Source organism: Podarcis filfolensis (genome assembly GCF_964270895.1).
Source record: "Podarcis filfolensis genome assembly, chromosome: 8".
NCBI lineage: Eukaryota > Metazoa > Chordata > Lepidosauria > Squamata > Lacertidae > Podarcis > Podarcis filfolensis.
In genome coordinates this window covers 66696939-66722349 of record NC_139611.1, presented here as the reverse complement: position 1 = coordinate 66722349, position 25411 = coordinate 66696939, and the positions used below count along the sequence as shown (strand labels likewise).

The 25411-nt window shown below is 44.5% G+C and overlaps 1 protein-coding gene across 2 annotated transcripts in view; it reads right to left on the bottom strand.

The window, feature by feature from the left end:
- The window catches only part of LOC310768640 (discoidin, CUB and LCCL domain-containing protein 1-like), a 43550-nt gene extending 19754 nt beyond the window's left edge, over nucleotides 1–23796 (bottom strand). The window contains exons 1-2 of one of the 2 annotated variants that reach the window (XM_083627170.1): nucleotides 23461–23796; nucleotides 13205–13426 (exon numbers count right to left, since the gene is read on the bottom strand). In XM_083627170.1, the coding sequence (XP_083483296.1) occupies nucleotides 13205–13426; nucleotides 23461–23533 (295 nt within the window). In that variant the 5' untranslated portion in view covers nucleotides 23534–23796. The remainder of the gene's footprint in view (nucleotides 1–13204; nucleotides 13427–23460) is intronic. The other variant, XM_083627171.1, reaches the window with a different exon arrangement.
- Between the last annotated feature and the right edge of the window lie 1615 nt (nucleotides 23797–25411).

Sequence of the window (25411 nt, the reverse complement as noted above, 5' to 3'; positions counted from 1 at the left end):
AGAACGGGGGGTGGGGGGTGGGATGCATTTGGAAACATTTCTGGCTGTGTCTCTCTCCTACTCTTTGTTCAGTCCTGCTTTATAGCTGGCTTGTGAGCATATGACACATTTTGCTGGCCCACCAGATGTTACACAAGCATTACTGACAGCTCTGGTATGTGCCATGCAGGCCAGTGAGTGGGAGGGCGGATGGGAATCTGCGGTCTCAAAGCGCTATGCCAGGAACTCAGTAAAGGTGACGAGATAAGAAAAAGCACCCACTCCAAATCACACAACACTGTCACGTCCGAAAATCACTGGGAAGTGTGGGATATAAATTGCTTGATGCAAAGTCATCTAACTTTCCAGCAAACAATTCAGAATGAATGCTCAATGGGGATGGAAGAGAAAATTCATTTTGTTTCCATTTTAATGAGAAAATATCTAACTCACACTTCTTGAACCAATCCCTGCATCAAAGCACAGCTATCTTTTGAAATCTCTGAATTTTGCAAAGCAGTTCTCCAATCAGACAATATGTAGAAAAATGTGTCTATTTGGAGGAAACAGTGGAAATAGCATTAAAAAACAGCACTTTATTATAAGAGATTGCTTGCAAAAAAAAGTCAGTTATATCTAAATCTAAAAATCGTTTATTAGGAGACATTGCATGAAAATGCTGACAGATTTTTGTGAGGATTTTTTCTTTCTTTAAAAAATTTCAAAGTGCTGCAGAAATACAGAGAAATGAATTTCAGATTGGGGAAATGAGAAACCTAGAGCACCAAAAGAGACAGATCTGTCCATTCTTAATGCTCAATGATTCGCTTATACTGTCTAATCTGCCTGCACATTTTCCGCAAACAAAGCAAGGAGAGTTATAATAAACAGATCAGCTGAAAACCAACTTAATTCTTGCTAGTAAGGGCATGCAGGGCAGGCGGAGAGGGGAGCGCCTTGAGGCAAGACCCTGAACCTCTGTGCGGCAAAGTCTCCTGTAGATGCTTCACTCTGATTAAGCAGCCATAAAACTATGGCTGAGTCAGAGTGAGTGATTCCCACATCCTCATTTTACCCAAACACCATTCTGCAAAGAGCTCTGACTGGGACAATAGGGCAATCATGAATTATAGAGCCATCACTGGAGTCACTGTGTGCCAGGGGAAAAAAAGCGTTTTGCATCCTGCCTGCAGCTAGACACCCACACACCCTTTTAAAACAAATAGTCATGTGTGTCTCCATCCTCATCAGCCATTAAACATGCCTCGCCCCAGGTCCTAACTCCAAACTGATCCATCTAGGAAGACGAAATGGTGGAGAAAGGGAACAGATTCAGAGCCAAAACAGATGAGATGTGTGGGACAACCACAACAGGCCATTTACCGACACTCTTCCTTTCCCCCCTTAGTCTGGCTCTCCTTCCCTTTGTTTGCTTCACTGCTGCTCTTTCAAATTGCGGATACCTAGGGAATGGAGAAATATGTGTACATCACCCCTGCCCTGTGGGAATCCCTTGCAGACGACAACAGTGACCGGAGGAGGAATGACTACTGGGAGGAGCCCAGGAAGAATAAACACAGTGATACACCTGGAACAGCAGAACCGGACGCCTTCATCTTCCCCAGATGCAACAAAACATGTCTCCCTCATATCTCTGGAGTCACACCAAGCGCTGTAGCTCTCCAACAGTTTGACTTTATGCCAGGGCACAGTCTTCCATTGTGTCCCAAGACAGAGGGATGCCAACAACTCACAAGTGCTGTGGGACACAGAGGGTGCAATAAAAACTGGGGGTGGACAATCTGCAGACTCCATTAGGCCTTGGCCTCAGTTGATCTGGGTGGGAAGGAAGGAAACTACCAAGTGGGGAAGGGGTAGTTGGAAGAGGGAGGGAGGGGTTCTCAACCCTCTTTTTAGTCCACCCATCAGTGGGCTACGCCTTACCTGCCGACAATGGAGGTTAGTCCATTAGTGCACTGACTCACCTGCCTACCTTCCAACATAACCATTTCAGAGGGAGTGATTGCTGGCTTAGTTTAATTCAGCGTTGCCCTTCTAGAATTCAGCAGGGAGGAGGATGGGAGCAAACCTATCATTGGTTGGTTCTGCCTATCTCTGGCTCCAGCTACTGCCCCAACTGCCACCAGTCACCACTGTCCACCTGGCAGATGATCACTCTGGCCTCCACAGGAAAAGTATCATCAGGTAACTTCAGCTATGCTTCCCTGTTGTATATAAAATAATAATGGGGCTATTTTTTATTTTAAGAAAGGATGATTCTGGCAAAAAACCCAAAACACTAGTGGCTGGCCAGCTTTGAAAGCATTCAGATGAGAAGCGTGGGCTGCAAATATGACCAAAGGACTCTGCTTCCAGGCCTTTGTAGTCCTCTTTGCCACAGGGCTGTAGCATGAAATCCTTCATTCCACCCCACTTGCCTCAACCACCGAGGAGCCTGCCAGTTGCATCATTTCCCACAGCACGCTGGAACAAAGTGACGACCAAGAGACACAGCCAGAGACCCCTCTCCCTTCCTTGCTGCGCACACATCGCATTGTTCCAAGGTCATGCTGGCCCAGAACTTCCGTTCCAGAGAACTTCCCGAAAGTCAGCCAGGAGCCAGTTCTGCTGAAGGCTGAATTGGACCAGAGAAGCCTCTGCTTTGAAGTGAGGATCTGCTCTCGGTGCTGCTGCCAGGAGCAGGAACTGGCCGACTGAGGGAGGGGGGAGAATCCCAGCAAAGGCACCATGCTCCAGTTAACTCAAAAAAGGCACTTTCACTATAAACCCAAACTCGTGTGTGTGTGTGTGTGTGTGTGTGTGTGTGTGTATTCTTGATTGAAAGATAAAAAGTACATAATTACAAGTGCGCAGTGCAAGATAAGACACCAAAAAGCTATTGTAGTTCACCAGACCTTAACCTAATACAATATTTATAAAAATGAATTCCAAATGTCATTGAATTTGTCCGCAGCAAGTCTACGTTTGTACCCAACTTGTTCATGTGTAGCGAGTTTGTAGATATCTTCAATCCAATAATTGACAGGAGCTGCATTTTTATTTTTTCCAGTTCATCAATACCTGTGTTTTTGCCGTAGTAAGGGTGCAGAGAATCCATTCCTATTGTCCCTTTGTTAGATTCCATGTATTGGGTATATCATTCAAAAGGATCTTTTCCTCTGCAAATTTGAGATTATTCCGTACAGTCGTGTTGATCGTCTCTATTACCTTCACCCCAACACACGTTACAGGGAAGCAAAACCACGTAGGGAGCTTTTTTCTAACAATCCAGACCACCAGTCTGTATCAGGGATGTAAAGCTACATTTTTGCATCCTCCTTGTTTTCCTGTTGCAATTTTGCACAACTCTGCTCATGAATCGCTTGAATGCTGAGGCCTCTTATCTCCTACCACTTCCTGCATGCCTGGTGGTTCCTCCCCTTCAGTTGACATACTTCACACTATCAGACAGAAGCTGGCATTTCAGCAGTTTTCTGTGCATCTGTTCATTGGGGTCTTTCAGTCAACAGGACTCCTTCAGTGGTATTCATGCAGTCAGGCAGAAAGCACCTTCTTTTGGAACATGAAATTCTGTTCAGAGAAGAGGAAACTCAACCATTGTTGTGTTTGGAAGCAGGCAAAGAGGAATTCCAACCCTTTTTCATTCCAGGAAATGTAGGACCAAGATCAGGTCAAAATTATTTTGTTTTTTTCCCTGCTAGAAAATGAGAACACTATAGCTGATGAGTGAATAATCATTGCAAGGCTGGTAGGGATGGAGGAGAAAGTCAATTCCTTTTGCATTTAAAGAAAAGCCAACCCAATTCCCATTTCCCAAAATGAGGTGTGAATCATAACACAGCCATCCTTTGAAATTTGCGCAGTTCTGTGAATTTTGCATTGCAGTTCGCCAGCCAATGCATGTGTGTAAAAATTCATCTGTTCGTGGAAATAACATGCGAAAAATTTGCATTTTATGCAAAATTGCAAAGAAACATGAACATGCAAGGAGAAATATGCACGGAGGCACTGGTGAATTTTCATGAGAACCTTTTAAAGAAAAAAAAATCATAAACTGAAGTTTTGAAAACCTAATTTAGGATCGAAGAAATGAGAAATAGAGAAAAACTGAAATGAAAAGATTCACCCATCCCTAGAGGTGGAGCTGTTCGAGAATATGGAGTGTGGGCAGGATCTGTAAGAAACTCCTTGCAGAAATTAAATGATCAAGAAATATTAGAAAAAGGGGCAAAAAAATATCAAAGGATTATTTTGAAATTAATTTAAACCAAATGACAGATTTAAAGGTGGTTTAGGATGCGGGTAATGTGGGTTTTTTTAAAATAGCAAAGTGTGTACCAAAGAAAGTTAAGAGAGCAGAAAAACAAGGAATTTTACAAGGAATAAAAAAGAAAGAAAAAGAATTAATAAATTCCCCATGAAAAGAGATAGTGAAACAGGACATTAAGATATTGCAAGCGCAATATGCAGTGATAATAAATCAGGAAATAGAATGGAAAATTAAATATTGAAAACAGAAACAATTTTAACAGGCTAACAAGTCAGGGAAACTACTAGCTTGGCAAATAAAGAAAACACAAGAAAAAACCTGCTTTAATAAAATATGTATAGAAAGAAGAGTACTGTAGTGGAAAAACCTAAAGAAATAAGAGACCAGTTTGTGAGTTTTTATAAAGAACTATATCGAGCCAAATGGGGTAACTCAGAAAAAATGAGTAAATATGTAGAAGATAGTGGGATAGGACATCAAAAGATAAAATGACATCTTTGAATGGACCAGTGACAATGATGGGATTGCAGCTAGTACTTTTACAGGTAAAATTAGGAAAGGCATATTATAACAAGTTGCAAGATTACCTAATAAAACGTTTAAAGGACATTATGAATACGACCTCAAATATAGGGAAGCTGCCAGAATCCTGGAAGAGTGCTTATATAACTTTGATCCCTAAGCAAGATAGAGATTGACCTATATCTTTGTTGAATAATGATTATAAACTTTTTGCAGATATATTAGCCAACAGGTTGAAAGCTGTACTAAAAGAGGTAATCCATCAAGATCAGGCCAGATTCTTGCCAGGAATACAAATGAAATATAATATCAGAAATATAATTGATGTAATAGAATATTTAGAAGTGAGAAATGAAAAACAAGCAGCCTTGATGTTTTTAGATGCAGAGAAAGCATTTGATAATGTCTCCTGGGACTTTATGTTTAAAATTTTGGAATATATGAACTGTGGAGACACTTTTACAAAAGAAGTTAAGGCAATATATGCAAAACCATCAGCAAAATTAATAGTAAATAATGTATTGACTGAGAATTGTAAGTTACCTAAACTAGACAGGGTTGTCCGCTGTCACTTTTATTTTCACATGAGTTTTAGAAGTTTTGGTGCAAAGATTAAGATGCAATCAAGAAATTAAAGGAATAAGAGTGGGACAGAGACAATACAAACTAAAAGCTTTTGCAGATGACATGGTGATATCTGTAGAAGAACCAATAGAGTCAATTATGAAAGCATTAGAAGAGATAAATTTTATTTGAGAAATACCAGGTCTTAAAATTATTAAAAATAAAACCAAGCTCTTGGTAAAAAACATGAATGATGAGAGTAAAAATGAATTACAAAACATATCAGGTCTAAAGATTGAAAAGAAGGTGTATGATTAACAGCAAAGAATATAAATCTGTATAAAGATAACTATCTGAGAACCTGGAAGGATATTAAAAGAAATTTGCAAATATGGGGTAGAATTAAACTTTCGTTGCTGGGCAGAGTGTTGACCATAAAGACGAATGTATTACCAAGAATGTTATTTTTGTTTCAATCAATACCGGTGATCGGCTAGACAGACTGCTTCAACAAATGGCAAAACCGAGAATGAAATATAAAATACTGATACACACAAAAGAGAGAAGAGGTTTCTCCCTGCTGGATATGAGATTATATTATGAAGCATCTTGTCTGTGCTGGTTAAAGGAATGGTTGCTATTGAAGAATCAGCATATTTTAGATTTGGAAGGACATGATAATATTTTTGGTTGGCACGCTTATATGTGGTATGAAAAGGTGAAAGTACATAAAGGTTTTGCAAACCATATAATTAGGAAAAATTTGTATAGAATATGGGACAAATATAAAAATTAATTGGAAATTAAAACACCACTTTGGCTTTTACCTTTGGGAGCCATAGCAGTGAAAAAGAAAAATATGACGGAAAGCTGGGCAACTTATAGAAATTTGCTAAGAGAGGAGGGTGGAGACTTTAAACTAAAAGAGTTTAAGGATTTACCAAGAATGTTAACATCATGATTATATTATTATTATTTGAATGAAATGTTTTAAAAGGATATGACGTGGGGGTTTGGGGGAACAACTATCACAATGAGAAAGAGACCTGTTAAATTGTAATGTTAAAGTGATGTCTAAAATGTATAAGGTGTTATTGGAATGGGAGACAAACCTTGTAATAAGGTTAAAGTTTACTGGGAAATGATATAAAATGAATTGAAAAAGATGTTTAATATAACATCCGTTAAAAACCCCAGCTTTTCTCCTGGGAATTATAAGATTAGACCTATCCAAACAGCATAGAAATTTATTTATATATGCAACTACAGCTGCAAGAATCATATCTGACCAAAAGTGGAAGGATGAAGAGGTCCCGACGAAAGAAAAACGGATACAGAAACTAATGGAGTATGCAGAAATGGCGAAACTTACTGGAAGAATAAAAAATCAAGACAACAAACTTTTTAGAAAGGAATGGAAGTGGTTTATTGAGTATTTACAAACAAACTGTAAACAGATCAAGACATTGGCAGGATTCTGGAAAAAAACTGCAGATTTAAAAATATATATGAGATATATATGAGAATAGACGATTAAAAGAATAAGCTAAAGCAATCTGGAGTACAGGAAAGGACGAAAATAAATGTAAGGAACCGCAGAAAGGGGGGGGAAGGGAGTCAAAATTGAAAATGTTAAGACTATGGTTAAATAATTGTTGTAATTTATATAAATGAAAATTATAAATAATTTTTTTAAAAAGAAAATTAATTCCTTGTGGGAATTCAAATTCCATGGGCACACAACAATTTATTGTAGGGTCAGTGCTGCTCATTTTTTGTTTATTTAACAAAATGTATATATCACTTGATTGTAGAAAGAAGAAAAACCTTCTGCCAATTAGTTTTATTTATTTATTTATTTCAGGGGAGACTCTAATCATGTCTCACGCGCTCTCCGTTCATCATGTTCTGTTCTCCCGGAGGAGGAACAGGTAAGGATATACCTCACTGACGATGCCAATTAGTTTTATTGACTAAATAATGAAAAACCTTCTAAACACCTTACAACAATATAAAATAAGACGTTGACATTCTTGATTAAAAAGAGGTTTGTTAGAAGCAGGCTTTTTTAAATATTTAAAAAGATAACATAAATCAATGCTAACTAACAAGGAATGAAACACATGGAACTTCCACTTGTCTGGATAGGCTTGCCTAAACAAAAATGTTTTCTGCAGGCATCAAAAGGAATACAGTGAACATTTATGTATTAACCCAAGCAAGCTTTGCACAGCATCCACACAACATCAACCTCATCAAAACAACGCCCCATATTATTTTCCGTTTAATCTGGATTTAATGTTCCTGTGGAAAATCCAATAAGCAAAGAAACAGCACAGAAACAGTAAATCCGGATTAAATGGGGTAGGGTGGGGAAGTTTAAGATGGCATCCTCATGCAGACACCATTGTATTCTTCCTTGGTGAGGCTCCCCTTGGAGTCGTGTGCCCAGTTCTGGGCATCACATTTTAGGAAGGATGTTAACAAGCTGGAAGGTGCGCAGAGGAGGGCAGCCGAGATGATAAAAGGTTTGGAGATCAAGCCTTATGAAGAACAGTTTAGGGAGTTGGGTATGTTTAGCCTGGAGAAGAGAATAGTATTTTTCGCCCTATAGGGTGCACCGGCCCATAGGGCGCACCTAGTTTTTTTTTTGGGGGGGGAATAAAGGGAAAAAAATTATTTCCCCCCCCCCAGGTGCGGGGCTGGGGCGGGGGAAGCCCGAGCTTCCCCCAACCCCAGCCCCCAGAACAGGCTGCTATCTGCAAGCCTTGGGAGCCCAGCGGGAAGGCGCGCTGGGCTCCCCAGGCTTGCAGATATCTGCCCGAAGCCCGGGGTGCGCTCCGCTACGCTCCCCGGGTTTCGGGCTGCAGGCTGCTGTCCGCAAGCCTTGGGAGCCCAGCGGGAAGTCGTGCTGGGCTCCCAAGGCTTGCAGAGAGCTTCCTGAAGCCTGGAGAGCGAGAGGGGTCGGTGCGCACCGATGCCTCTCGCTCTCCAGGCTTCAGCGAAAGCCTGCATTCGCCCCATAGGACGCACACACATTTCCCCTTCATTTTTGGAGGGGAAAAAGTGCGTCCTATAGGGCGAAAAATACAGTACTTGAGAGGTGATAGGGTAGCTATCTTCAAATATTGAAAGGGCTGTCACATGGAAGATAGAGCAAGCTTGGTTTCTCCTGCTCTGGAGGACAGGACCCAAACCAATGGATTCAAGCTACAAGAAAGAAGAGTCTGACTAAATATTAGGAATAACTTTCTGACATTAAGAGCTGTTTGACAGTGGAAGGTGATGTGATGGTCTCTCCTCCATTGCAGTTTTTTTGTGGGAATGTTCAGGGAGGCAGGAGATGATATATTGTTTACTAATATCCTTCCTAACTTGCGCTAGCAAGTTCTATAACTTAGCAGAGTTTTACATTCCCCTTTTAAACGCATAGCAGATAGCTGGTTGCAGGCTTGTTTAAGCCTCTCAATATTAGATTCCTGGTAAGTTTCCTTAAAAGAATAAACACGCTACAATCTTGTGTAAAGTATAGAAAAGAGGTTTACTCACATCATCATTTCACAGTTGGATCCCTGAAGGCAGACTTAGTTACAAAGTATATACATGTGGATCTATCCCATATGGAGATAGTTCCAGTGTCCTCTGTTGGCTGAGAGCCAACAGAGCAATTCTAGCTAAAAGCTGCTGCTCCGACGGAGGAAGTCAAAGAGAGGGTCTGTGCTGCGTGCCTTGTCCTTTTGTTACCTGGGCAGGTAAAGTCACACCCACCTCTAGTCACATGCAAAGGAACTATGTCCCAGCCAGGAGGAAACAGGAAGTTTTTGACTGGCTGGACCAAACATTCCCCTGCATGTCCACTCTAGGAAAACAAGGAATGTTGTACTTGACTGCTACTTATGTACTACATCCCACAGTTTTTAAACTATAAAAAAGTGCAGAAACGAGCAGCACCAAGTCCAAAGTAAACGTCTGTATGGAGGCACCTCCATGCCCACTTTAAAGCTTCTTCACACATGTGCACAGCTATAGCCTGAAAAGGAATGTCTGTGTGTTCATTCAGTGTAATGTCCTAGACCAGAACAGGATCAAGTGATAGGATGGGGGGCCCTAAAGGCCTTTGGAATGTCCCTGCCAGCAATGCTTTTTAGGGAGATATTCTTATATGCAACGGCCGCAGCTTGGACTTTGGTGGCAAAGGGGTGGAAGGAACCAGAAGCCCCGACAATAATGGACTGGCATTACAAACTACAAGAATTTGTTGAAATGGCGCACTTAACAAATACCCTGAGAAGCAATTCAAAACAAAAAATTATGGAAAAGTAGGATAGATATAAAACATATGTTCAAAAATACAGTAAAGGTTCGCTATCTATGCTAGCATTTGATTGACGTTGGAGTGAGACTGAGCTGAGAAATAAGACTAAGAGCACATATTGATATAGGAATGTATTAGATAATATGTAAAGAAATATACAATAATAAGAGTACATTCATTTGTAAAAAAGGAATATACAATGGGAAAAACAGGAAGTCTAGTGTGTTGGTAGGTATATGATTGGGGGGGGGGAGAAATTGTTTTTGTTTTTTCTCTTTGTTCTTTCTTTTTTTGTTTCATTTTCTTTCTACGTACAGTGGTACCTTGGGTTAAGTACTTAATTTGTTCCGGAGGTCCGTTCTTAACCTGAAACTGTTCTTAACCTGAAGCACCACTTTAGCTAATGGGGCCTCCTGCTGCCGCTGCGCTGCCGTAGCACAATTTCTGTTCTCATCCTGAAGCAAAGTTCTTAACCCAAGGTACTATTTCTGGGTTAGCAGAGTCTGTAACCTGAAGCGTATGTAACCTGAAGCGTATGTAACCCGAGGTACCACTGTATATAAAATTTGTATATAATTTTTGTATATATGTTGGAAATTATATTATAGTAAATCCTGTAAAGTAATATGACAATGTTTACTGATGTAATATAAGAATGTTAACAAATAAAAAAATGCACATTTTTTTAAAAAAAGGATGGGGGGTGGTGGCAAATACGAATCTGCCTTTTTATATATCTGCATGGGAAATGGGCCACGTGGAGGGAACTTATGCAAGGAGCAGGTGTGTGTGTGCGCGCGCGCACGCCAGTTCATTAAGTCCCCCCCCCCCCCGAGCAGTGCTTGAGATGTTTTCAGGATTTCCTAGGAGAGATTTTATGGATTTAAAGGGAGATTGGATGGGCCTTGAAGCTGCCTGTAGAGAGGGAAGCTGAAAAAAGGAAGGAGGCAAGCAAAGCTAGCCAGGAAGGATGACCTTTGGAAATGTCTTCCAGGAACTGTCTCTCCCAAAGAATCAAGTGAAAGCAGCCTCTGCCAGGAATCAGAGGTGATGGAGTCGGAGAGGCAAGGGGTGAAGGAAAGGGTGGGCGAGTCCCCATGCCAAGAGGAAGCAAAGTTAATTATAGGATGCAGCAGGAAAAGAACTGTCAGCCAAGGAAGCAAAGAAGGGACAAGGGCCCAGGAGCTCCAAGTGTATATCGCAAAGAGAAGGCCCCTTTGTGCTCTGCCAGAGCGACACATGAGAGGGTCAGCCAGGAGATCATTCAACGTTTCCCCTTCTTCTGTCTGAATGGCCATAGAAATCAGAGATGGAAAAGACCGGTTCATTTCACTGAGCTCCTCTTGCTTTTCCAAGCAGATAAGGGAGTGGGGGAGAGCCATTCTATTCCTGGGACAATAATGCGCTTTAACTGTATTTAAGATTGAATTTTAAATTGTTGTAAGAAAATAGCAGGAGAAAGGCAAGAGCCTTTTTCAAAAGGAAGCTTATTTCTGGCCAGCCGTATTCCTCCCTATAGCCATGCCAGTCTATATGTGTTTCTATGGAGCAGGGACACTCTCTGCTCATGTTTTAGTCCATTTCTGTGGCTTTTTAGACTTCTCCCAGAATAGAAATATGCTGGGGATGAGACTGAATAAGGGCCCACTCTGGTGGGTAGCTTGGACGCACAGCAGTTGCCATCATAGCAATAACCGGGGGCCCAGGAAGTGATGGCAGCAGCTTGGCTTTAGCAGGTGAGATGGCCCACATCACACTCACCCCTCTCCCTGCAACCAGACATAGGCAGGGCTGGATTTAGGTTTGATGAGGCCCAAGCTACTGAAGGTAATGAGGCCCTTTATATGTCCAGCTGTCCTTTGTCAACAACAAATTGCCACTGTGTTGAATATATGCTCTATGGTAATTTATGGACCTCATAGGTATCTAAAGCCATTTGCACAAGCAGAATGTAGGCGTCCTATACAGTGGTACCTCGGGTTAAGAACTTAATTCATTCTGGAGGTCCATTCTTAACCTGAAACTGTTCTTAACCTGAGGTACCACTTTAGCTAATGGGGCCTCCCACTGCCGCCACGAGATTTCTGTTCTCATCCTGAAGCAAAGTTCTTAACTTGAGGTACTATTTCTGGGTTAGCAGAGTCTGTAACCTGAAGAGTCTGTAACCTGAAGCGTCTGTAACCCGAGGTACCACTATATATAGAAATGAGCAAGCAAGTGATATTTTAGGGAGCAGGCTAGCAGGCGGGGCCCATTACTTACATCATAGGAGCCTCCACAACACAAAACACTGTTGCTGTTTGTAGGTTTTATTTTATTTGTTTTTTATCTTATATTTTGGAAATGTACATCCAGGTTTTTTCCCTTTTTCTTTTTTTGGGGGGCCCCCAAGAGAGTGGGGCCCTAAGCTATAGCTTGTTTAGCTTATACGTAAATCCGGAACTGGATACAGGGTTAGGTCAGAGGGGAAGTTCCTTGCTGCTTTTCATTTAGTGGCAATGTACATAGCCCTGTGAATTGCTATTTTGAGATTACTACTGTGCCTTGCTAGTGCTATTAAGCATAAATCGAAAGGGGATACATGAATGTGGGAGTCTCAGGTCTGGACTGGTTGAAGACCATTGGTCTGCACTGATTGGTAGTGGCTTTCTAGGGCATGGATAGTCAAACTAAGGCCCGGGGGCCAGATCCAGCCCAATCGCCTTCTAAATCCGGCCCGTGGACGGTCCGGGAATCAGCGTGCTTGCACATGAGTAGAATGTGCCCTTTTATTTGAAATGCATCTCTGGGTTATTTGTGGGGCATAGGAATTCGTTCTTTGCCCCACCCCTTCAAAATATAGTCCAGCCCCGCACAAGGTCTGAGGGACAGTGGACTGGCCCTCTGCTGAAAAAGTTTGCTGACCCCTGTTCTAGGGGTAGGACTAGGAAGGGACCTTCCTAGTCCTACCTGGAGTTGCCAGGAACTGAACCTGGAGCTCCTCTGCAGGCAGAGCGAATGCTCTCCCACGGAGCCACCGTCTTTCCCTCTTAAAGGTGAAGGTAAAGGGACCCCTGACCATTAGGTCCAGTTGCGGCCGACTCTGGGATACGGCGCTCATCTCGCTTTATTGGCCGAGGGAGCCGGCGTACAGCTTCTGGGTCATGTGGCCAGCATGACTAAGCTGCTTCTGGCAAACCAGAGCAGCACACGGAAACGCCGTTTACCTTCCCGCCAGAGCGGTACCTATTTATCTACTTGCACTTTGACATGCTTTCGAACTGCTAGGTTGGCAGGAGCAGGGACCGAGCAATGGGAGCTCACCCCGTCGCAGGGATTTGAACCGCCAAACTTCTGATCGGCAAGTCCTAGGCTCTGTGGTTTAACCCACAGCACCACCCGTGTCCCTCTCTTTCCCTCTTACCTCCATGTGAAAAGGATGTGTGCGTTTCCCCTTCCTGACCCCACTGCAGAGTGTGCTCCACTCCCATGACCCCAAGCTGTCCGTGACTCCTGAGATCCTTACGACCGAGAAGTCAAACGGTTGTTCTTACCAAAGTGAGTTCCATCCGATGGGGAAGAAAGCAGTAGGAAGCCGGATTTGCATTGCTCTGAGGCTTCAATGTCCATGTCTCCAAAGATCAGGCTGAGGGAGCTCCCCGCAGCTCCGCGGATCTTCCACTCGCAAGACGTGAAGTTAGGATAAGTGCCAGGGTAGTTCTTGGAAGTCAGAGTCCCGCTGTAAGGCGTCAGCGTCGAGTGACCGCAACCATCCCCTGGAAGGTGAGGAGATAAGACTGATGTACACCAGCACTAAGTACGGAGTGCCAAGCACATCAGAAAGCTGCTTTGCATCACGTCAAATGATCTGTCCGGCTACTCAGGAATTGCCCACTCTAACCGGCAGCTTCTCCATCACTTGTTACCTGATCCTTTGCAGGCTGCATGACTAGTAGACTACTAGACATGATGGGGGAAATTAAGAGAAAGGGCCATAGCTTGGTAGCGGATAGCATCTGTTCTGCATGCAGAAAATCCCAGTGCTTCCAAAGATGTTATTTTTGTTTCAAATGATCCCTATAATCAAGGGAACAAAGATCTTCAAAGAGTGGCAAAGAATGATTTCAGGATATATCTGGCAGGGCAAAAAGCCAAGAATACAATTTAAGTTATTAACAGATGCTAAGGAAAGAGGCGGTTTTGCCCTGCCAGACCTGAAATTATATTATGAAGCGTCTTGTCTCCGTTGGTTAAGGGAGTGGATAAAACTAAAAGACAACAAACTATTAGATTTAGAAGGTTTTGATAATAGATTTGGTTGGCACGCCTATTTATGGTTGGAGAAGAAGAAAAGTCACAAGGGTTTTGATAATCATATTTTCAGGAGCTCCATAATAGAAATATGGGATAGGTATAAAAATATACTGGAACCCAAAGTTCCACACTGGTTGTCACCACTAGAGGTAATGAGTGTAAAGAAAATCAATATGAGAGGGAATTGGATTACCTATGGAGAGTTAGTAATTAAAGAGGGGGGGAAATGGAAAATGAAGCCATATGAACAAGTTAAAGATCATGTCTATGATTGGTTGCATTATCTTCAGGTAAATGAAATGTTTAAAAAGGACCTTAAAGAGAGGGGATATATAGAGAAAGAATCGAAATTTCAAACAGAGATAATTGACAATGATGTTAAGACAATGTCAAAAATGTACAAAATACTTTTGGAATGGCAAACGAAAGATGAGGAGATAAAGTCGGTTATGATACATTGGGCCAGAGATTTTGGTTATAATATACAGTTGGCTGATTGGGAAAAAGTATGGAATGAAAATATGAAATTTACTGCATGTATGGCGTTAAAGGAGAATATTATGAAAATGGTATACAGATAGTATATTACACCCGTAAAGTTAGCAAAAATGTTCAAAACATGTAACAAGTGTTGGAAATGTAAAGAAAAAGAAGGATCATTTTTTCATATGTGGTGGGAATGTAAGAGGGTAAAGGGTTTCTGGGAAATGATATATAATGAGTTGAAAAAGATGTTTAAATACACGTTTGTAAAAAAACCAGAAGCCTTTTTGTTAGGAATAACAGGAAGAGAGATAAATAGAAGTGATCACAAACTTTTTCAGTATGCAGTAACAGCGGCAAGAATATTAATGGCCCAAAAATGGAAACAAGAGGAACTACCGACCTTGAATGAGTGGAGAATGAAACTTATGGATTATGCAGAATTGGATAAAATGACTGGAAAAATCAGATATCAGAAAGATCACAAATTCATCGAGGACTGGGGAAAGTTCACGGATTATCTGAAAACTATCTGTGATGAACAGACAACGCTAGTGGGTTTTAAGGAGGCTTTGTGATAGTATAAGGTATATTGTAAAAAAGAAATAGAGATGGAAAGATAATATTAAATTGGCAATATCATATAGAAAATGCGTGAAGATAAGAAAAATGGATGATTGAGGGATGTGCTGGTGGAAGTTCAAAAACAGGAAATTTGTAAACATGGTTGCATGGATTTATTTGTAAAGGAAAAGCTTAATAAAAATTTATAAAACAAACAAAAAAAAAGAAAATCCCAGGTTTGAACCCCAGAATCTCTCACTAGGCCTGGGAGAGAATGCTGCCTAAAATTTTGGAGAGCTGCTGCCAGTCAGTGTAGACAGTACTGAGCTAAATCGACCAATAGCGCACGATGTTCCTACCACCTCCAATCTCATTTTCCCAGTCTTGAACCTGGGACCTTCTGCGTGCAAAGCGGATGTTCTACCACTCAGTAAAGCCCCCTCTATTGGCTTAGCTGGGATCAACTACCTTCATCTTTCTACTGCAGTAGAACTATCTACTGCCGTGACCACTCAGCGCTAAACTGCAAATTTTCCCAGGGAAAAGCAGCAACACAAACTAGATAAGCCCTCAGTTTGCTTAATTTTCTCCTCCAATTCCTTTTAGCCTCTTAGAACAGAAACCCCATCATTTTATTTAAAAATGCAACTGGCTAGGAATATATCAAAGCCCACTCTACTCCCCCACCATCACATGGTTGGTACAGGCCTCAGTCAACTTGATCAGAGATCTAGATAAGATCCTGTTTATTCGTACATTGGGGCTTATTCCCAAATGAAGCGTGTACCTGGTTGCAGCTTTGAAAGCCACATAATCCTTCTCCCAAACAGGATGGTTAAGGAAAAATGGCATATTGTGTTTCCCTCCTACCTTTTCGACAGGGGTTCTCTAAGGGAAGCTAAGGCCCTCCAGATGTTCTGCTACTGACCTGTGGCCATTCAGAATGGGAAGGGTGGGAACTCAGTGACAGAGCATCTGTTCTGCATGTTCAACCCTCCAGCATCTCCAGATAGAGGTGGAAAATTCCCTACGGCCTGAAAACCTGGAGAGCAACTGTCAGTTAATATAGACAAAGCTAAGCTAGATACATTAGTGGTCTGACTCAGTAGAAGGTAGCCTTCCTATGTTCATGGACTACAACTCCCATCATCCCTGACCATTGGCCACCCTGGCTGGTGCTGATGGAAGGTGGAGTTGAATAATATCTGGAGTGCACCAGGCTGGGGAAGACTGCATCAGATGATTCAATGATTAAAACACAGGGCATGACCTGTTAAAGTACACCTTTGTCATTCCATCAGTTGCAACTTTCTTACAGAGGGCAATCTTTTAGTATGCAATACTTACGCTGTTTTAATGCAGAGCTGTGGTGCTTTATCAAGTTTAGAGATATAAAATTTTGGATTACACATGATCCCTTTGACAGGTAAGAGCATTCAGTGTGCTTTCAGTTCTGTCTACTATCTGATCGTCGGTCCATCTACTTTTTTTTTTTAAGCAAGAGGCAGTGCATGTGTGTGTGTGTGTGTGTGTGTGTGTGTATCAACATAATTGTCTTTGGTCGGGGAGTAAGGTATTTATGGGAATTGGTTTTAGACTATGGCCCACTATCCTGATTGAAGATGCAGATGAATGAGATTATGAGTCGGGTTAGAGTTTAATCAAGGGCCTGGGAGAGGGAGAGGGTAATCTGCTTGGCCAAAGATTTCCTACAATTCCACAAGTTTCTGGCTTTGCTGGTTATCGGCTTCCTTCTTAGCTGTACAACATTGCGGGTGGACGCGCTCTCTCTGGCGAATGCATGAAGATGAAAGGTCCAATAAAGTATTTACTCTGCCTGCGTTCAGCAGGGATGGGGGAGAAAAACAGTGGAAGAACACCAGCAGGAAAACTAGACCGGATGACGAGTGCTTGATAATGAGCGCAACACAAGAAATTGTTTTTTAAAATACAAAGCAATATAGAAACAAGAGGTGGCTGATTTGGTTATGCTCTGAGAACTGTTTGGGGGGGGGCATGGAGAGATAAGGGGTCTGAGCTTGGGGAGGGAGCCAGCAGGTTGTCACCCAGTTGGTCCATGCCAGCCCAACCCACAGTCCTGCTACCATCTCCCAATGTTCTTCAGCTGTCCCCAGATGTTGGACTATAATCATCCCTGACCACTGGCTATGCAGTCTGAGGCTGCTGAGAGTAGCTTCCAGACAACCTGGGAGGTTGCGGACACTCTTTCCTTGGAGGCTTTTAAGCAGAGGTGGGATGGCCATCTGCCATGGATGCTTGAGGCTCTGGCTCCACATACTGTTTCCACCTTACCAGTACCAATGGGCATCAGCCAGGTGTGAACAGTGGATTCCTCCCACCTTTCTCTTTTGTTCAAAATCTTATAGAAAGCTGTGAGCAATTCTGCAGAAAGGAAGCCCTGCGGTGGGATGGAGGGTTTCTCCCATGCTTGAACAATCATCAGGTTGTGGGGGCAGATTTGTGGTGGCAGTGGAGTATGCATGTCTAAAAACATAGGTGCCTGCTTGTGGATCTGAGCCTCCCCTTTCCTGCCTTGGCACCTTTTACTCAGCCTTTGCCCCTGATTTTTTTTTGCAGTGGCCCAAAGTCAGATAAAGTTGGTATCTGTGTGGATCTGAATTTATTTTATATATATGTTGTTGTGGTTAAACTGTTTACAATTGGTTTTAATTGGTTTTTTTATATATGCAAATGTTTAAACCGTTTTCACACATGCAGGTTTTTCTATATATGTTTTTATTGTAGTGCAAATTGCTTTGGGGTGCCTCGTGGGAAGCCATTCATAGATGAAATATACCGCAGTACATATTTTGGAAAGTTGTTTGTTGCTATGCAACAAAGCCATTATAAAATATAAACCAAATAAAACAGAATAAAATACATTCCAAAATTAAAACAGTTATTAAAACCAGACATTATGTCAGATAAGAGTTTGCTCCCATGAAGAATTTAACTTCTCATCCCCCAAACTTTACTCCTTAAAATCGTTGCTCCAAAGGCAAAACAAGCCAATTTGTCAGAGACTGTGCACTTGGACACTTTTTAAGACAAATGATGCTTTCTGATATCAAGGAGCAGGTTTCTCTCTATGTTTGGATACATTTGCACACCACTGTGAATCAAGATGAAGAACTGAACCTTTCAAAACTGCTCTGATTTTAACCACTGATTTCAAAACTGGAGTGGTTTTTTTTAGTGTACTATTTCCGAGCAATGCTGGGTACAAGCTTGCTAGATGATAACAGCAGTAGTGATACAGCCCCCCCCGCTCCAAAAAACCCCCCAAACACTTTTCATAACTATGTTGGAGGGAAGCAGTGGGAAATTCCAAGTTAGAAGAGGGAGTCACAATTCCCAGGAAATTTCACTGGCAAAAAACGTAAGCAAAAAACCAAACAAAAACCACTTATAAAGAAATTAGACACAACTCAGATACTGAAGGTTCCCAGTGCACAAGTCATTGCATTTTTCTGGAGCTCATTCAGCAGGAAGACATTACCATGTTGGTCAGCAAATTCCAGGCGGTATATTTTTCAACAGGATGTGGAGAAGACAAAATACAACAGATGCTACCGGGGGGATGGGGGTGGGGAGTCCTTACTTTTGGATTAAGACCTAAAACCTCAGAACTAATATTTTACACACAGAGAGAGACACAGAGGAATAAAATTTCATCATGGCCGCTGTGCTTGTTTGGTTTTTTTGAGATGAGTATATAGAAGGGTTCTTTTGCAATTTATTTGCTGTGGTTCCCAGAAGTGATGTGAAGCACCACTTGAAGGTCATCTCTCTACTGGCTTAATGGTGTGTGTGTGTGTGTGTGTGTGTGTGTGTGTGTGGACTAGACATCTATACCTATCAGGAGTATCTATTGTCTTCTTATGGTTGCTGGTGATGCTGAAATCCTCCTCCTCATCTATTAAAGTTGTAAGTTCTTTGTAAAGCCATTGGATGAGCACAAGCATCAGTTTAAAGCAGTCCTATTTGCATGGGCATCAACTCTAGAATACTGAGGGACCGACTTCTTTGTGGAAGGGTACAAAAATGCAAGGGGGGAGAGAGAGAGAGAGAGAGAGAGAGAGAGAGGTGCAGCAGCACATAGCACAATACCTACCGTATTTTTCGCCCTATAGGACGCACTTTTTCCCCTCCAAAAATGAAGGGGAAATGTGTGTGCGTCCTATGGGGCGAATGCAGGCTTTCACTGAAGCCTGGAGAGTGAGAGGGGTCAGTGGGCACCGACCCCTCTCGCTCTCCAGGCTTCGCGGACCTCTCCACAAGCAGCGGGAGCACTCCCGCTGCTTGCGGAGAGTTGCCAGCATGCCGAAGCCTGTGCGCGCTGAGATCAGCGCGTCCAGGCTTCGCGGACCTCTCCGCAAGCAGCGGGAGCCAGCGCTGGGCTCCCACGGCTTGCAGAGAGCTGCCTGTTTGGGGGCTGGGGTCAGGGGAAGCTCGGGCCTCCCCCGCCCCAGCCCCATGCCTGGGGGGGAAATAATTCCCCCCCCTTTATTTCCCCCCAAAAAACTAGGTGCGCCTTATGGGACGGTGCGTCCTATAGGGCGAAAAATACGGTAATTTATTAGGATCAGCATGACTGGCTGTAGTCCTGTGCTGTTTCCTCTGCTTCCCTTAAACTCAGTGTTGCTTACTTCTGACTGTAGACTGCAAAGCTTCAACTTGTGAAGCACAAACATGTCATACTTTATTGAACAGAAGATTTCCAGACAGCTGAAATTCAGCCTGAAAACTTTCAACAGGAACTGCAAACCATTTTGCGGAGATTTCTTCGTACAAAGTTTATTGCTGCTTTAAAGTCTTTCAGAATTATTCAACTTGTTGTTTTGAACTGTTTTTCTTCCACCTATAATTTTATCCGCCCACCAGCACCCACCTCTTTGTAAACCGCTTTGAGGTTTCTTTTACAGTCAAATAGTAAAAGGTAAAGGTACCCCTGCCCGTACGGGCCAGTCGTGTCCGACTCTAGGGTTGTGCGCCCATCTCACTTAAGAGGCCGGGGGCCAGTGCTGTCCAGAGACACTTCCGGGTCACGTGGCCAGCGTGACGAAGCTGCTCTGGCGAGCCAGCACAGCACAGCACACGGAAACGCCGTTTACCTTCCCGCTATAAAGCAGTACCTATTTATCTATTTGCACTTAGGGGTGCTTTCGAACTGCTAGGTGGGCAGGAGCTGGGACCGAAAGACGGGAGCTCACCCTGCCGCGGGGATTCGAACCGCCGACCATGCGATCGGCAAGCCCTAGGCGCTGAGGTTTTACCCACAGCGCCACCCACGTCCCTTACAGTCAAATAGTGGTGTATAAAAAGGTAAAGGGACCCCTGACCATTAGGTCCAGTCGTGGCCGACTCTGGGGTTGCAGCGCTCATCTCGCTCTATAGGCCAAGGGAGCCAGCGTACAGCTTCCGGGTCATGTGGCCAGCATGACTAAGCCGCTTCTGGCGAACCAGAGCAGCGCACGGAAACGCCGTTTACCTTTCCGCTGGAGCAGTACCTATTTATCTACTTGCACTTTGATGTGCTTTTGAACTGCTAGGTGGGCAGAAGCTGGGACCGAGCAAGGGGAGCTCACCCCGTCAAGGGGATTCCAACCGCCGACCTTCTGATCGGCAAGTCCTAGGCTCTGTGGTTTAACCCACAGCGCCACCCGCGTCCCAAATAAATAAATAAATAAATAAATAAATAAAGTTCCTCTGCATCCAACCAATCTATGACAGCAATGGATGTGAATTTTATCTTTGTACGGTAAGCTGGTTTCTACGACACATGCCCACCCGCTTCTCTCTCTCTCTCTCCTCCATCCAGGCAACCAAGAGACATTATCAGAGTTCTAAGACATGCCCCTGCCAGATGAAAACACTCATGACGAGTGTGAACAGGGTGGGTGGCCTGGAATGGGTCCAAAAGACCAGCTAGAGAAGGGGCCGGGCTTCCCCATCTATGCCATTCTGCTGCCCAAGACTCAGGAGTCAACACTTTCCAGGTATAGGTATCTGCGCTGCTTGCCAGGTAAGTGTGCATAGCAGGGGCAGGAGAATACATGGCTCCGCATAACTTGTTGCAATTTCCATCAGCTACAAACAGTTATCAGGGATGATGGGAGACATAGGTTGTCTATACAACATGATACACATGAAGCACACTTCACCCCACCACCCCAAAAAAAAGGATCATGGGAAATGTAGTTTTCTTAAGGCTATTGGGCATTGTAGCTCTCTGAAGGCTAAACTACAGCTCCCAGGCTTCTTGGGAGAGGGAATGTGCTGTAAATGAATGGTGTGCATGCAGCCATAGTCTAGCAGGATTTGAGGGCCATAGGTTCCTCACCCCTAGTTCGTTGTGTGGGATTGCAGCTGAGTATCATTCACTGAGCTGTGCAGCTCTGCAAATGAGCTTACAAGCTCTGAAGGGAACAGGAATAAGAAAACAGGGACTGCAGGCAGAAGCCTCTAAGATTTGCCCAGCTGTTTAACCCTAAGCTCCACAGATCCTCTTAGTGCTGCCATCTGGAATGAGAGCCTAGGCCAGCAAGTTCGCCAAGCCGAGTCCCCGCAGATGTTTTGGACTACAGCCGCCATCAGCTGATGGGAGTGAGTGCTGGCTAGGGCTGATGGGAGTTGTAGTCCAAAGCATCTGGAGGTCCCCAGGTTGGCAAAGGCCGGCCTGGGAAATTATCGCCCCATAGTCATGGCTCCAGACCTGTGTTGCACATTTCTCCAATAGGATGGGCAGGCTCCAGCAGCACCGAGTTGCACCCAGCATTGGGGGGGGGGGAATGCTACGTGTGCATAGCCAACCCAACTTTGTCCGCCATCCCACACCCACCCATCGCCAGCCAACCTATCTTTGTGAAAGTGACATGCGGGGTGAAGATGCTTTGCCCCATGTTTCCCTGGCAAAGCTTGCCAATGCAACTTCTGGAAAGGCGCTCTGGCAATCAGTAAAAAGGGACACGAGGGGCGAAGATGCCACGCTAAATCCTATCCCATTCTTATTCCTTTATCTATGGAAGAATAGAAAAGAGTCTTTTTAAATGCACACTTTGACCAACAGAACCTAGAGAGCGGCTCACACACTTGTGACATTGTCATTAGGACTCCCACCTGCAAAAATGATTGGTCTACCATTTCTGGCTCACCCCACCCCACCCACGGGTGAAACCTACTGCCACCAAACCAGGTCTGCCAAAGAAACATAGGGCAGTACACAACTCAGTGTTACTCAGAGGGGATCTGTTGAAACGAATGGACCTAACTTAGTCCTGTTCATTCATTTCAATGGGTCTGAAACTCAGCTGAGTTGGGAGAGGTTTCTGAGTTCGTCTGGTTCAGTTCCTTGCTCTGGACAAGAACTGCAACGCAGGATACAACAAGGGCACCCCTGACAAATGGCCGTCCAGATTCTGCTTAAAAAGCCCCTCTGGTGAAGGAGTGCCCACCACATTGCAAAGCACTAAGCCCTACCATGAGGAAGTTTATTCTAACAATTAGCCCACGGACACTCATTTGGACAAAGGGGGGCAGTGCTCCACCAGCCTCAGTCTGCCCCTACCTCTTCCCTTGCACCCAGTCCTAGCGGGGCGAAGGCACTGGCTCTCAACTTCTTCCACCTTAGTTTCAGCGTTGCCCTTGGAGAACTCGGCAGGGGGGAGGAGGAGGATAGGGACAAACTGTGGCCCTTGATGTTCAGCCCCAGACAGAGTAGCCAATGGTCAGGGGCGATGAGAGCTGTCATCCTGGCCACAGGATCTCCATCTCCGGTTGCTTCCATAGAGCCTGTTTAGTGAGCATTCGCCCTGATTCCATTGCAGGGAGATTGGAGGATGTTGGTTGTGTATTGAAATCCCTCCTTCCTTGGAGGTTTTCATGAATGCTTCAGTCGACATTTCTGCATTGCAGGTGGTTGGACTAGATGACCCTCGGGATCCCTTCCAACTCTACACAGTTCTATGATTCTATGAAATGAGCATCCATCTACTACAGGGAGGTTAGACGAGGATGCATCACTGCAAGGGCGTCCCAGGCTTCCCAGCAGCCGCTTTCCTTATCTCCACTCAGGCATAAAAATAAAACAAAATCGGATGTTTTCGAGAAACGGGTTTGTTGCGCAAGATCTCCCCATCAGGATGCAATTGTGCAACCGGAATTTGCCATGTAAGATTGCAGCCCGCCCGAAAGCAGCGAAGCAGCTGCCCCCCGATTTCAAGACTGTGTGCTTATCGGTCTTATGGATCGCCCTTTCTTGTGTCGGCAACAGGCGTCGCTTCACTTAGCATTTACAATGTTGGCTTGGCTTCCCGCCGCCGCCTCTCCCAACTCCTTGCCCCTTCTGCCAAGTCCTGCTCGGACGGCGTCCCACCCGCAGGAGTTTCCCAGCCCGGCTCCCAGTCCCTCTTCCGCCTCGGCCACTTACCCGTCTGGCCGCTGGCGAGATCCAGGTGCTGGAGCAGCTGGAGGAGCCCGAGCGCGCGCAGCGCCGGGCGCATCGTCGAAACGGAGCGGCGCCCAGGATGCGCGCGAGCTCAGCCCGCCGCTCGTTCCACACCCGGCGCCTCCACCAGCGTCGCGGCATTCCCGAGCCCCACAGTCCCCGCCTCCCGATTGGCTGCGGGCGCCGAGCCCGGCCAGGGCTACTGGCCCCGCGGAAGAGCCAATCACCGAGCAGGGACTCCCCCAGCCCAGCCCCCCCCCCCGGCAAGATCTATCTGGCGGGCTGTGCCCACCAGCAGGCAGGGAAATCGCGTGTGGGAGGCTGGGGAGGGGGATTACCGCCCCTCCTCTCACTGACATATATAGCACCGTGGGGGGGGGGGGAGTGCAAAGAGAGGGAGGCTGGGCGGTTTGCACATCTGTTGTGTCTGCGTCCAAAAGTCTCAGCACCTCCCCTTCTATAGGTATTCAGAATCTATCTGCTCACCATGAACTCAGTGGCAGCAGGATTCAAATTTGCTTCCACACTACGAGTGGTAGCATCAATATTACTGTCAGTGTTACCAGTACTGCCAGGTACCGGTGCTATTTTTTACCTATACAGTGGTACCTCAGGTTAAGTACTTAATTCGTTCCGGAGGTCCGTACTTAACCTGAAACTGTTCTTAACCTGAAACACCACTTTAGCTAATGGGGCCTCCTGCTGCCGCTGCACTGCCGGAGCCCGATTTCTGTTCTCATCCTGAAGCAAAATTCTTAACCTGAAACACTATTTCAGGGTTAACGGAGTCTGTAACCTGAAGGGTATGTAACCCGAAGCGTATGTAACCCGAGGTACCACTGTACTTTGTTTACCTGCCAGGTACCAGTACTATAGGGACATGGGTGGCGGTGTGGGTTAAACCACAGAGCCTAGGACTTGTCGATCAGTTCGGCGGTTCGAATCCCCACGACGGGGTGAGCTCCGTTGCTCGGTCCCTGCTCCTGCGAACCTAGCAGTTCGAAAGCACGTCAAAGTGCAAGTAGATAAATAGGTACCGCTCCGGCGGGAAGGTAAACGGCATTTCCGTGCGCTGCTCTGGTTCGCCAGAAGCAGCTTAGTTATGTTGGCCACATGACCCAGAAGCTGTACGCCAGCTCCCTTGGCCAATAAAGCGAGATGAGCGCCGCAACCCCAGAGTCGGCCACAACTGGACCGGACTGGTCAGGGGTCCCTTTACCCTTTACCTACCAGTACTATTGCCTGTGGTGCTACTACTGGTGCCGCTAGTATACTTAGGTAACTTTTGAGTCCCGCTTTTGAGTGTATGGGGATGGCCGGTTCTTTAAAACAGGGGTAGCCAGTGCAGAAACCTCCAGATGTCATGCTGGGCTAGAGAAAAATAATGAAGGGGGGGCAGGACAGGTGCATATCAGCTGGTGCATATTTTTTCGCCCCTGAATAGGGCTTCTTGAGAAACTGGTTTCACTCTGAAAATAAAAACTCCTTGCAGTTTGATCCAGTCCAACCCCTGCAATGCAGGAATCTTTTTGCCCAACGTGGGGCTTGAACTCAAGACCCTGAGACTAAGAATCACGTGCTCCACCAATTGAGCTATCTTGCAGCTAGCATGTTGAGGACAAGCACAAACTATTTTGGATTAAGAAAAACTGCATTTCAATGCTATAACTGGGTTAGCGTATGTACAGCCATTGCCTGATTTTAGCATCCTTCTGCTTCTCCTGGAACCAAAGCAACAGAAAGGGTTGCAAACAGAATGGAAAATAAAATATCTGGTCTTCTCTGTCTCTCACTGTAAAACTGGGAGCTGCTTCCTGAAACTGCTTTTATTTAATGTCTAATACTTGGCAGTGCCTACTTTCAAAACTTGGCATTCCCTCTTTTTCAGTAAACAGATGTCGGTCCTGACAACCAACACGCCAGGTGGCATTTG